The sequence below is a fragment of the Scyliorhinus canicula genome, chromosome 18 (genome assembly GCF_902713615.1).
Source record: "Scyliorhinus canicula chromosome 18, sScyCan1.1, whole genome shotgun sequence".
In the NCBI taxonomy this organism is placed as follows: Eukaryota; Metazoa; Chordata; class Chondrichthyes; order Carcharhiniformes; family Scyliorhinidae; genus Scyliorhinus; species Scyliorhinus canicula.
The window spans coordinates 118,188,096-118,202,294 of NC_052163.1; the positions used below are offsets into that span (position 1 = coordinate 118,188,096).

The 14,199-nt window shown below is 48.1% G+C and overlaps 1 protein-coding gene across 5 annotated transcripts in view; it reads right to left on the reverse strand.

Annotated features, from left to right (window-relative positions):
* LOC119953421 (semaphorin-4D-like) overlaps positions 1–14,199 on the reverse strand; it is a 133,964-nt gene that overhangs the window by 40,083 nt on the left and 79,682 nt on the right. For all 5 annotated transcript variants that reach the window (XM_038777679.1, XM_038777678.1, XM_038777680.1 and 2 more), the window contains 4 exons: positions 13,055–13,206; positions 8,746–8,921; positions 7,085–7,241; positions 983–1,205 (listed from right to left, as the gene is read on the reverse strand). In XM_038777679.1, coding sequence (XP_038633607.1) covers positions 983–1,205; positions 7,085–7,241; positions 8,746–8,921; positions 13,055–13,206 — 708 coding nt within the window. The remainder of the gene's footprint in view (positions 1–982; positions 1,206–7,084; positions 7,242–8,745; positions 8,922–13,054; positions 13,207–14,199) is intronic.

Consider the following 14,199-nt stretch of genomic DNA (forward strand, 5'->3'; position numbering starts at 1 on the left):
CCCCCTCCGTCTCCCACACTCCCCCCCTCCGTCTCCCACACTCCCCCCTCCGTCTCCCACACTCCCCCACCCTCCGTCTCCCACACTCCCCCCCCCCCCCGTCTCCCACACTCCCCCCCCCCCCCGTCTCCCGCACTCCCCCCCCCCCCGTCTCCCACACTCCCCCCCTCCGTCTCCCACACTTCCCCCCTCAGTCTCCCACACTCCACCCCCCCTGTCTCCCACACTCCCCCCCCCTCAGTCTCTCACACTCCCCCCCCCTCCGTCTCCCACACTCCCCCCCCTCCGTCTCCCATCCCCCCTCCGTCTCCCATCCCCCCCTCCCGTCTCCCATCCCCCCGTCTCCCACATCACCCCCGCTCTGGACCCCCTTCCCGTTCTCGGGGATGCCTTCCCTGTTGTGGCCAGACTCCAGCTGAGCTGTGCGCTGAGCGGTGCGCTCACCTCCTCGAAGCTCTTGTCAGCTAGCACGACTGGTTGACGAACTTGAAAAGCAGATGTGTTGGCCGGCGTGAAAACATTGCGTGATGACGTCGGGACTTCGGCCCATCCGGGCCGGAGAATAGCGGGGGGCCAAAAAGTCGGGCTTCTGGTCGTGTCGGGGGGGGTTTGTCGAGGCCTTTGCCGGGAATGCCGACGTGTAGTTTGTGCGGGGTTCGGAGAATAGCGGGAGGGCGTCGGACCGGCGTCGCCGTGAAAATCGGAGCGGCCCGCTGTTCTCCGAACCGGCGTGAGAGCGGAGAATCGCGCCCTATGTATCCAGCACAGTGCAAATATTACTTGAATTATTCTGCATAGTTTCTTTGTAAACTATTTTAATCTTTTGTAAGCCTCACTTTCTCAGGCGACAGTTGGCCCATAGTGTGATAGCACTTTCCTTTGTTCCAATCACAGAACAGTTCAAAAATAAGGCAGTGCAAATTTAACATTGTGTAAAGCAGAGATAATTAACAGTAGAGTACTTGCATAGAAAATATTTTACCCGTTCCAAGAAAAATGACATCATATTCTTTCAGATTGATGGCAACAACTCTGTCTACAACAATCTGGGTGTACTTTGTTTGCTCTTTAATTAACGTTGGTTGCTTGTTGATGGGATTTACTATATCATCCATTAAAGGATGATCTTTTACGAACTGGAGTGTTCTGTCTGGTAGATCTAAAGAAGTCTGGAATCCGTCCTTCCGGATGTCGTTGTTGATGCACTAGGAAAGAGAAATTAAGTTGCATGTTAACTGCCCTTCAAGTGTTATGAGTGCTCCCCGTGTCTGCGTGGGTTTCGCCCCCACAACCCAAAAACGTGCAAGCTAGGTGGATTGGCCACGCTAAATTGCCCCTTAATTGAAAAAATGATTGGATACACTAAATTTATAAAAATAAAAAAATTAAAAAAAAGTGTTATGAGTGCTGAACTACTGGAGATAAGCATTTATTTACTTAATTGATTAAAACGAGATACATCCACTGCCGAGCTATATACAGTAGTCCCCCTTTATAACGCTGGTGTTGGGGTCCAAGACAGCCACCCGCGTTGCAACCGAGCCGCGGATATCCACGATGGGGGTTTTAAATTTATTTTAAAATCTATGCTAGCGCTTCCCATTGAGAGTCTACGGGGGGCGGGGGGAGAGGTCAGACCCCCGTAGACTCACAATGGGAAGCGCTAGCATAGATTTTTAAATAAATTTAAAACCCCTATCGTGGATCTAATTAAAACAGTGTCAATTTCAGCGGCCGACTCACTTTGATCCGGAGAGGGAAGCTGCTCTCTCACTGAAACAATCAGCCGGCCGCTGAAATTGACACTGCTGGCTGCTCTCTCCCTCCAATCCAACTTTTAAGTTTTAATGTTTCTGATTGGAGGGAGAGAGCAGCCGGCAGTGTCAATTTCAGCAGCCGGCTGGTTGTTTCAGTGAGAGAGCAGCTTCCCTCTCCGGATCAAAGTGAGCCGGCCGCTGAAATTGACACTGCCGGCTGATTGGAGGGAGAGAGCAGAGAACACAGGAGGAGGTCATACGGGCCTCTGCAAGACCAGCATGGTCTCACATCGCCCCTCCCCTCTGTAGCTGGGGTTCAGGCTGTGGCTGCTGGGGTACAGGCTGTGGCTCCTGGGGTACAGGCCGTGGCTGCTGGGCTTCAGGCTGTGGCTGCTGGGGTACTGTGGCTGCTGGGGTTCAGGCTGTGGCTGCTGGGGTACAGGCCGTGGCTGCTGGGGTACTGTGGCTGCTGGGGTTCAGGCTGTGGCTGCTGGGGTGCAGGCCGTGGCTGCTGGGGTGCAGGCCGTGGCTGCTGGGGTACAGGCCGTGGCTGCTGGGGTACAGGCCGTGGCTGCTGGGGTACTGTGGCTGCTGGGGTTCAGGCTGTGGCTGCTGGGGTGCAGGCCGTGGCTGCTGGGGTGCAGGCCGTGGCTGCTGGGGTTCAGGCTGTGGCTGCTGGGGTGCAGGCCGTGGCTGCTGGGGTACAGGCCGTGGCTGCTGGGGTACAGGCCGTGGCTGCTGGGGTGCAGGCCGTGGCTGCTGGGGTGCAGGCCGTGGCTGCTGGGGTGCAGGCCGTGGCTGCTGAGGTACAGGCTGTGGCTGCTGGGGTACTGATTGGAGGGAGAGAGCAGCGGGCAGTGTCAATTTCAGCGGCCAGCTGATTGCTTCAGTGAGAGAGCAGCTTCCCTCTCCGGATCAAAGTGAGCCGGCCGCTGAAATTGACACTGCTGGCTGCTCTCTCCCTCCAATCAGAAACATTAAAACTTAAAAGTTGGATTGGAGGGAGAGAGCAGCGGGCAGTGTCAATTTCAGCGGCCGGCTCACTTTGATCCGGAGAGGGAAGCTGCTCTCTCACTGAAACAATCAGCCGGCCGCTGAAATTGACACTGCCCCCGGTGGAATTCTATAAGAAAAATGTGGACTTGGTGGGACCGGTACTGGTACGAGCCTTTAATGAGGCGCGAGAGGGGGGGGGTTCTGCCCCCGACAATGTCGCAGGCTCTGATCTCCCTGATATTGAAGCGGGATAAAGACCCCGTGCAGTGCGGGTCCTACAGGCCTATCTCGCTTCTGAACGTGGATGCCAAGTTGCTGGCAAAGATCCTGGCAGCTAGAATAGAGGATTGTGTGCCAGGGGTAATCCATGAGGACCAGACGGGGTTCGTGAAGGGGCGGCAGCTCAACACGAACGTGCGGAGATTGCTGAATGTAATTATGATGCCGGCAGTGGAGGGGGAGGCTGAGATAGTGGTAGCGCTGGACGCGGAGAAGGCATTCGATAGGGTGGAGTGGGAGTACCTGTGGGAGACGTTGAAACGGTTTGGGTTTGGGGAAGGGTTTATTAAGTGGGTGAAGTTGCTCTACTCGGCCCCGACGGCGAGTGTAGTGACAAACGGGAGGAGGTCGGAGTATTTCGGGCTCCACCGAGGGACCAGGCAGGGATGTCCCCTATCCCCCCTACTTTTCGCACTGGCGATTGAACCGTTGGCGATGGCACTGAGGGGTTCAGGGGGGTGGAGAGGACTGACTAGGGGAGGGGAGGAACATCGAGTATCGCTGTATGCGGATGATCTACTGCTGTACGTGGCAGACCCAGAAGGGGGAATGCCGGAGATAATGGAACTATTAGCAGAGTTTGGGGACTTTTCGGGGTACAAATTAAATTTGGGCAAAAGCGAGGTTTTTGTGATACACCCGGGGGACCAGGGAGAGGGTATTGGGAGACTCCCCTTCAAGCGAGCAGGAAAGAGCTTTAGGTACTTAGGGGTGCAGGTGGCAAGGAACTGGGGGACCCTCCACAAGTTGAACTTTTCCAGGCTGGTGGAACAGATGGAGGAGGAGTTTAAGAGGTGGGACATGGTACCGTTGTCGCTGGCGGGGAGGGTGCAGTCAATCAAAATGACGGTCCTCCCAAGGTTCTTGTTTTTATTTCAGTGCTTGCCCATCTTCCTCCCTAGGGCCTTCTTCAAAAAGGTGACGAGTAGCATCATGAGCTACGTGTGGGCGCATGGCACCCCAAGGGTGAGGAGGGTCTTTTTGGAGCGGAGTAGGGACAGTGGAGGGCTGGCACTGCCCAATCTCTCGGGGTACTACTGGGCGGCAAATGTGTCAATGGTGCGCAAGTGGATGATGGAAGGGGAGGGGGCAGCTTGGAAACGAATGGAGAGGGCGTCCTGTGGCAACACAAGCCTGGGGGCCCTAGTAACGGCACCATGGCCGCTCCCCCCCACGAGGTACACCACGAGCCCGGTGGTGGCGGCCACCCTCAAGATATGGGGGCAGTGGAGGCGACATAGGGGTGAAATGGGAGGTCTGTTGGCGGCGCCAATAAGAGGGAACCATAGATTCATCCCGGGGAACATCGACGGGGGATTTCAGAGCTGGTACAGGGTGGGCATACGGCAGCTGAAGGACCTGTTTATAGAGGGGAGGTTTGCGAGCCTGGGAGGGCTGGAGGAGAAGTTTGAGCTCCCCCCGGGAAACATGTTCAGATATTTACAAGTGAAGGCATTTGCTAGGCGGCAGGTGGAGGGTTTCCCCTGCTCCCCAGTAAGGGGGCGAGTGATAGGGTGCTCTCGGGGGTCTGGGTCGGAGGGGGGGAAGATATCAGACATCTACAAGATAATGCAGGAGGCGGAAGCAGCATCGGGGGAGGAGCTGAAAGCCAAGTGGGAAGGGGAGCTGGGAGAGCAGATAGAAGACGGGACGTGGGCGGATGCACTGGAGAAGGTCAACTCTTCCTCCTCGTGTGCGAGACTGAGCCTCATTCAATTTAAGGTGCTGCATAGAGCTCACATGACGGGGACAAGGATGAGCCGGTTCTTTGGGGGTGAGGACAGGTGTGTCAGATGTCTGGGAAGCCCAGCGAACCATGTGCATATGTTCTGGGCATGTCCGGTGCTGGAAGGGTTCTGGAAGGGGGTGGCAAGGACGGTGTCGAAGGTGGTGGGGTCCAGGGTCAAACCAGGATGGGGGCTTGCGATCTTTGGGGTCGGGGTAGAACCGGGGGTACAGGAGGCTAGGGAGGCCGGAATACTGGCCTTTGCGTCCCTAGTGGCTCGACGAAGGATATTAATTCAATGGAAGGACGCGAGGCCTCCAAGCGTTGAAACTTGGATTAACGATATGGCTAGCTATATTCAGCTAGAAAGGATCAAATTTGCCCTGAGAGGGTCGGTACAGGGATTCGCCAGGCGGTGGCAACCTTTCCTTGACTTTTTAGATCAGAGATAGACGTTCGGGGTCGTGGCAGCAGCAACCCGGGGGGGGGGGGTAGGGGGGGGGAGGGGGGGGGGGGGGGAGGGGAGGGGGGGGGGCAGCAAGGGTCGTGGGGGGACACGCACGACTGTAACGCGGGCAAGCCTGCTCGCTGCTCATGTCTGAAACTGTAGGCTGCCTTGGTTGTTAAGGTTGCCTGGGGGGGGGGGGGGGGGGGGGGAGGACTGGTGCGCGCGAGAGGGCGGGCGAGGGAGGGACATTTGCCTAGAGGGATTGTGTTGTAAATAATTTAAAAATTAGTAGGGGTAAATGTCTGTATGGAAAAACTCTTTCAATAAAAAATTATTTAAAAAAAAAAAAAGAAATTGACACTGCCGGCTGCTCTCTCCCTCCAATCCAACTTTTAAGTTTTAATGTTTCTGATTGGAGGGAGAGAGCAGCCGGCAGTGTCAATTTCAGCGGCCGGCTGATTGTTTCAGTGAGAGAGCAGCTTCCCTCTCCGGATCAAAGTGAGCCGGCCGCTGAAATTGACACAATTGACAGTTGGGGTCCATAAGCCCCCCCGCGGTATATCGCGAACCGCGGTATTGCGGAGCGCGGTATAACGGGGGACTACTGTATTCCCTTTTGTCCCATTACAGTTTTTTTTTGCTTCCTCTCCCAAAGGTGAGGATTCAAGACAGAGGTTAGTTTCTCAAGTTCTAGCAGAGCTCCAGAGCTTCATATAGGAGCCTGAACAGTGAATACTGGCAGGCAATTTGACTGTGGGACCATCACAGCTGAGCACAAACCTTGTCCTCATGCAACAATCTCACACTTGAGCTGCACATTAAAAGTTATCCGATAACAAGGGCGGCACAGTGGCGCAGTGGTTAGCATTGCTGCCTTACGGCACCGAGGACCGGGTTTCGATCCTGGCCCCAGGTCACTGTCTGTGTGGAGTTTGCACATTCTCCCCACGTCTACGTGGGTCTCATACCCACAACCCAAAAGATGAGCAGGGTAGGTGGACTAATCACACCAAATTGCCCCTTAACTGGGAAAAGGTATCGATAACATTCAGAAATCACCATGGGAGTTGCTGGATACGTGGAATGTCCCTTTGCTCGCTTCATAATCCTGGTAAAATTCCTGGTCTGTGAGACCTGGCGCATTTAGTGTTTCAGTAATTGGGGAAAACAGCTTTGCTGAAATTCTTAAGAAATTAGAATTCTTCGGGAAGTCTGCGGAGAAGATCACTGTTCAAAATGCTTTCATGAAATTACATTTTTTGGGCCTGTTTACATAGTTCAGAGCTTCAACCACAAATTGCTAGCTGGTAACCTCCTGGGGGGCAGCACAGTTCATGGAAACCTATTGTCCTAAGCACAGCAATAAAGAAGAGCTGCTATTTCAGAACACTTTAGAGGACTCCATACCATCAAAATAAAAAAGTTTCCCCGATTGGTGTTGAGGTAGCTGATTTCAGCTGAATGAAGGGTAGGGACAATAACATTAAGTTATTATGCTATAGAGGGATATACAACTACCAGGATTGCAGTACCTGCTGGAATGTGCTTGCATAAAAATCTCAGTTGAAGACAGAACTTGGATTTACTTTCATGAAGTGACACACAGGACTCCAGTTTATCGAAGCACAGAGGCTGGGGGAGGGGACTGGGAGTTTCTATCACTTAAGAAATTATACCCCAGCCTGAATCAGTATCTTTTAGAGGAGAAACGATAACTCAAAGCCAGAGTCAATTTTGTCATCTGAATGGCCTTGTAGTGAACTTTAAAACATTACTGATGGAATGAAAAAAGTTTGGGTGGAAAGCATAGAAAAGTACTGTCGCTCTGGGTTATTTTTGAAGGACTATTATCTTCTGGAGGGAAGTTTTAATACTTACAGTTCCTGGGCGAGGACTGGGGACTGTTCCACTGTATACTACCCATTTGATTTGAAACTGTTCTACTGTCACAGATGATTTGTATTTTCCTTCTTTGAATACTTCCTGAATCTTTGCCATACTAAAGGCACAAACTGCAGAAATGTCTTGTTTGCCCCTACATAAATAAGAATTTTGAATTACTGCTTTTTTTATTGGACGATATTGATGAACACTCTCGCATATTTCTCTCTACTATCAACTTTCCATCTGTATGCACGGAAAGACATCACAGTGGAGTCTGACTGGGTCCTCAACAAAATACATGTTGGAGGGGTCAACACTAAGCTGTGCCCATTAAACATCAATTAGATAAAGATATCACTGCTGTTAACAAAAAGGGATAGGAAACAAGAAGGAAAAGAGGGGAAACACTGCTGATGCAGGGCATATGGAACAAAAACAGAATTTTAAAAATTCTCATTTCATTGATTTCGGCCAACAGGGACATTACAAGTGTATTCAACACCCCCAGGCTATGGAGGAGTAAAATAAAAAGAACCATCACAATAGAATACATATATCAGGTGAAGACATAATCTGATTTGATTATGATGCCCCCATAGTTAAAATGCTGCTAATATTCATTGTTTAGTTTACATGAAGAACAGCCACTTTAGGAAGCACTTTAGGAAGCGGCATTCATGAAACCATAACCCACTGTACTGGTTATTACCTGCAGGAGAGAAATAAAGTCTTCCTTTGCTACGAGTGCTATTTGACTTTGTTAACAAATTGATATGTCACCTCTACAGATTTCATTTTCAATTCTCCAACTGTACCTTAGTCAAGACAGTATTCAGGGTGATAAACTAGCATGACTGTCCAAGGGGATAGTAGCGGGAAGGGAAGAGAGAGAAAACAATATTTCTCCCATTTCTAGCAGTGACCACTATTCAGTGGTTAACTACGGGCGGTATTCTCCGGCCTCCCAGCCACGTATTTCTCAGTGGCAGCCATTCGGCGGCTGGGCGGCGGGATTCTTTAATCCCGCTGCTGTCGTTGGGGTTTCCGATTGAAGCCACTCCATGCCGCCGGGAAACCTGCAGGTGGGCATGCAGTACCTGCAGGACCAGAGAATCCCTCCGCCAACGAACAGCCGGAGAGTTCCAGCCTACATCCGTGAGAATAGGACTGGATCGCGTTGTGCTGTCCATTGCAGTTGAATAGCCTGTTGACACCGAGTGTTTTAATCTTGCAACACAAACAAAGATAATTTGGACAAGATACCAGTGAACTACCACAGAATAATATCCCAGCAGGACTGAGGCTTTTTCTGAAAAGCAGGGCATAAAATATGAAAAAGCAAATCTTATATAAAACTAGATAAATTACTCCAATTTACAAGTGCCAACAATGTCCTGTACAGCAAATTTGCAATGACGTTATTCTGAAGTATTTTAAAAAACTAACTGTTCAACATCTTCATTTGCAACATATCTAGTGTCTGTTATTTCCTAGTCCACAAAACACACCTTAAAAAAGGCAAAAACATCTGTTGAGGAAATAGAATCATCTGGGGGAACTGATGTATTCAAACTTCAATGACAGAACTACAATTACAAAAACTTGGATAACATAATTTCTTTGGATTGCAAGTAGTCAGCTCTGTTTATTCTTACCACTGCGGAGTAAAAACTGCATAGAAAATACTGTCCCTCCAGTTTGATGCCCTCACTATAAAAACATCTTGAATTATGTTAAATAGAAAGTTTAAGTCAGGAGAAGAACACAATAGGCTGGCTTTCAGGAAGCTGGTCCACTTCCTCTGGAGAAGCCGCTGGCCACCTCGATCACCCTGAAATACAAAAGAATAGCTGAGCATCAATGGAAACTCACTTAAGACATCCTTCATCAAGGGCAGCATGGTGGAGCAGTGGTTAGCATGGCTGCCTCACGCGCTGAGGTCCCAGGTTCGATCCCAGCTCTGGGTCACTGTCCATGTGGAGTTTGCACATTCTCCCCGTGTTTGCGTGGGTTTTGCCCCCACAACCCAAAGATGTGCAGGGTAGGTGGATTGGCCACACTAAATTGCCCCTTAATTGGAAAAAATGAATTGGGTACTCACATTTTTTTTTAAAAGACATCCTTCATCAGGTGTAGTGGCTATCCAAGTATGAAACTACAAGGCCTCTGCTAATGTTACTGCCTATGGTGCTTGGTGAAGTCTCAATGATGACTGTTGGGGGAAGTGGAAAACAAATTGGAGGAAAAATCCAGGGTTTGGTGTGGGTGTTGTGTTGTCAAAGGCTGAGGCCGCGATCATCAGGGAGGAGACCGAAGGCTTCCCCGAGAAGCTGAGGAGTAGTCTGCCCTTTTCGTACAACAGTGTCTACACATCAATAAAGGACTTCAATGGCTCTAAAGAGTTTTGGCAAATCCCTAGGTCATGAAAGGTGCATTATAAACACAAATCTTTCTTTTCCATGGTTAACAGAGTGTGCTCGAAAAAGCAGCAACCTAGGGGCTTTTCACAGTAGCCTAGTGGCTGTTCACAGTATCTTCATTGAAGCCTACTTGTGACAGTAAGCGATTATTATTATTATTACCTACTGCAGTTGGTAGTTCCCCCTCCATTGCATTTGTCAAACCATGAATTTCCACAATATACTGCGGGAGCCTGATTTAAATAAGATATCTAAGTGTCGAAGACAGGCACACATCACAGGCTATACAAACGTCCTTATAATAGCTGCTGTTTGGGGATGCACTTCTCAATTTATAACCCTCCATAAACATCTCGTGCCGGTCTTGGGTTGGGAGTTAACAGCGAGTCCTGGATTTCTCCGTCCCTGCTTTGAGAAAAATTGGAGGAGTTCCATTTGGTTCAGTGGGAAAAATACCACCCTGTGTGGAACTTGGTGATATACGTGCAGACTGACTCTGATAAAGGGTGTCAACTCAATGTTAACCATTGGTCAAGTTTCAGTTAATAATTGAGCTCCTATGTACTTTCAGCACTTATTATCGATAAAGTAACTTCAGTGACACTTCTACAAAGTGGTTTAATATAAATAAGCAATTAACTTGAAAACAGTTTATAGTGACCAATTGTATCGGCTGGTTGGAATAGCTTATTTTTCTGTAACAAATACAATTACTTCAGTCCCTTTTGGTTGGGTGGGAAAGTAAATGTGCTTCTTCTTGACTTCAACTTCTAGTATTACTTAATCACTGGCAACGGGAGATAGTCTTCTCAAGAGACAAGACACATTACATCTACCATTTCCTCCCCACCCTCCTGGTGAGCCTGTTATAAGATTACTTGTGCTGATAGTTAAGATAATAAGAGTAATGTGTGGATTTAAGATTACTAAGCGGTTTAAATCACTCTACCAGAGTGTTATGCAAGAACAACAATGTGCTTCGTGTCTTTTTAAAAGTGACCGTTAATGGGAGGAATATTTGTTGTAGTTGGGTTCCCTTCATTATGAGGATGGCTATTTCTTGTATGCATACAGCTATCTCTTGTGTGTTCAAACATAGCTTATGGAGCCCGGATGCAGACCTGCATGGTTTTCCACAGTACATGAAGGATGAATTGACTGATTTTATTAGGACTGCCTGGTGTTTGTGCTTAGCTGCCTGTATTCTTTGCTGTTTGAAGGAAGGGATGTTAACACTCAGGAGTTGAGCAGGAGGGGCTGGTTTAGCTCACTGGGCTAAATCGCTGGCTTTTAAAGCAGACCAAGCAGGCCAGCAGCACGGTTCGATTCCCGTACCAGCCTCCCCGGACAGGCGGCAGAATGTGGCGACTAGGGGCTTTTCACAGTAACTTCATTGAAGTCTACTCGTGGTAATAAGCGATTTTCATTTTCATTTCATTTCATTTCAGGAACTATTCAGGATCTTATACAGAAAGATTAGATACGGACGGCTCGGTGGCACAGTGGTTAGCACTGCTGCCTCAAGGCACCGAAGACCTGGGTTCAATACCGGCCTCAGGTCATTGTCCGTGTGGGGCTTGTACATTCTCCCTATGTCTGCATGGGTCTCGCCCCCACAACCCAAGGATGCGCAGGGTAGGTGAATTGACCACGCTAAATTTCCCCTTTATTTATATAAAAAAGTAAAGATTAGATAGAACATTACAGCACAGTACAGGCCCTTCAGCCCTCGATGTTGCGCTATCCTGTGAAACCCCTCTAAAGTCCATCTACACTATTCCCTTATCGTCCATATGCCTATCCAATGACTATTTGAATGCGTTTAGTGTTGGCGAGTCCACTACTGTTGTAGGCAGGGCATTCCACGCCCTTACTACTCTGAGTAAAAAAACCTACCTCTGACATCTGTCCAATATCTATCTCCCCTCAATTTAAAGCTATGTCCCCTCGTGCTGGACATCACCATCCGAGGAAAAAGGCTCTCACTGTCCACCCTATCTAATCCTCTGATCATCTTGTATGCCTCAATTAAGTCACCTCTTAACCTTCTTCTCTCTAACGAAAACAGCCTCAAGTCCTTCAGCCTTTCCTCATATGATCTTCCCTCCATACCAGGCAACATCCTTGTAAATCTCCTCTGTACCCTTTCCAATGCTTCCACATCCTTCCTATAATGTGGCGACCAGAACTGCACGCATTACTCCAAATGCAGCCGCACCAGAGTTTTATACAACTGCAACATGACCTCATGGCTCCGAAACTCAATCCCTCTTCCAATAAAAGCTAACACACCGTACGCCTTCTTAACAACCCTCTCAACCTGGGTGGCAACTTTCAGGGATCTATGGACATGGACACCGAGGTCTCTCTGCTCGTCCACACTACCAAGAATCTTACCATTAGCCCAGTACTCTGTCTTCCTGTTATTCCTTCCAAAATGAATCATCTCACACTTTTCTGCATTAAACTCCATTTGCCACCTGTCAGCCCAGCTCTGCAGCTTATCTATGTCCCTCTGTAACTTGTAACATCCTTCTGCACTGTCCACAGCTCCACCGACTTTAGTGTCATCTGCAAATTTACTCACCATCCTTCTACGCCCTCCTCCAGGTCATTTATAAAAATGACAAAGAGCAGCGGCCCCAAAACAGATCCTTGTGGTACACCACTAGTAACTGGACACCAGTCAGAACATTTCCCATCAACCACCACCCTTTGTCTTCTGTCAACTAGCCAATTTCTGATCCAAACTGCTAAATCACCCTGAATCCCATGCCTCTGTATTTTCTGCAATAGCCTACCGTGGCGAACCTTATCGAACGCTTTACTGAAATCCATATACACCACATCAACTGCTTTACCCTCAGCCACCTGCTTGGTCACCTTCTCGAAGAACTTAATGAGATTTGTGAGGCATAACCTACCCTTCACAAAACCGTGTTGACTAAAGATAAAGATTTCCTCACTCAAACTCAAAAGTCTGTCTCCATTCCAAATACACAGAGGTGCCCTCTCCCCTTTTGGGATGATTAGTGGTGATAATGTTCAATTAGGGGCAGTGTAAATGTTGTGGATCTACACTTTGATTAAAACTGCATTAACATGGGTGGCACGGTGGCACAGTGGTTAGCACTGCCGCCTCACGGCACCTAGGACCTGCGTTTGATCCCGGCCCTGAGTCACTGTCTGTGTGAAGTTTGCACATTCTCCCTGTGTCTGGGTGGGTCTCACCCCCATAACCCAAAGAGATGTGCAGGGCAGGTGAATTGGCCATGTTAAATTGCCCCTTAATTGGGAAAAAAAGCATTTGATACACAAAATTTATTTTTAAAAAATCCTTTAACACTTTTTGTATTGTATATATGTACACAGCTGACTTAAGAGACATCTATCCCATCTCTGGGAACGATTTGAACCTAGCGTCCAAAGCAGAAGGCTCAGTGTGAAGCTTTCTGCAGCATTCTACCGCATGACTCACATAATTAAATCACATCAAAACTGAACCATAACAGAATTTTGCAGAGTACCCAGTATTCGTACCTACCTTACATACTCGAGCAATTCTTGAAACCACTGGCTTATTGTAGAATTCAAACTCAACAGATATTTCACTGAAGAAAAGGTAGATTTTGTCATCATCCCCATCAGCAGCATCTTCACTCTCTCGCACCACATCCAAATGAACAAAAGTAGGCTCTGTTTAAAAGAAGCAAATTTATTCAGCAGAAGTGATCATTTAATAGAGAAAATGATCAGCCCCAAATAGGAAATCTGGAGCCAGTATATTTTGATGATATTGTGGAGATAATAATGCAATGGTACAAGAAACATGTTTTTTCTGAAACAATTCTTCAAAGGCAAACTGATTAAAAATGATGGATTGTAACACCGATGATATGCAGAGTAGGCAAATATCAGCCTATTTTCATAATAAGATTTTTCTTATACTTCTGGTTCAGTCCAAAATAAGTATTTAATTCATAAAATCCATGTTAATTATTGATATAAATATGTTTAATGACCATAAGAGATGATTTTATAAAGTTACAAACTGGGCAGTGTAATGAGAAGTAGATTTGATTTCATCACTCTGTTATGTTTCCAATCTCAGTGCATTACCATGGGTCAAATGCCAAGTGGAGGCTAGACACCTACCCACAAGATAGGAAAATCAGTGGTTAGCTTCACAGCGCCAGGGTCCCAGGTTCGATTCCCGGCTTGGGTCACTGTCTGTGCGGAGTCTGTACGTTCTCCCAGTGTCTGCGTGGGTTTCCTGCGGGTGCTCCGGTTTCCTCCCACAGTCCCGAAAGGCGTGCTGTTAGGTGAATTGGACATTCTGAATTCTCCCTCAGTGTACCCGAACAGGCAACTCGGGATTTTCACAGTAACTTCATTGCAATGTTAATATAAGCCTACTTGTGGCACTAATAAATATTATAATAGGGACTTCAAATCTTGCTGTACCCTCGGTTCTTCATTCTCTCATCAATATTTCGCACCTTGATGACACAAGGTCACAAGGTTTAGTTGGAGAACTTTCATTTTGAGTCAGATAATTCAGATCTAAGTGGTCTTATTTCCTTTTTTAAAATAAATTTAGAGTACCCAATTCATTTTTTCCAATTAAGGGGCAATTTTTAGTGTGGCCAATCCACCTAGCCTGCACATCTTTTAGGTTGTGGGGACAAA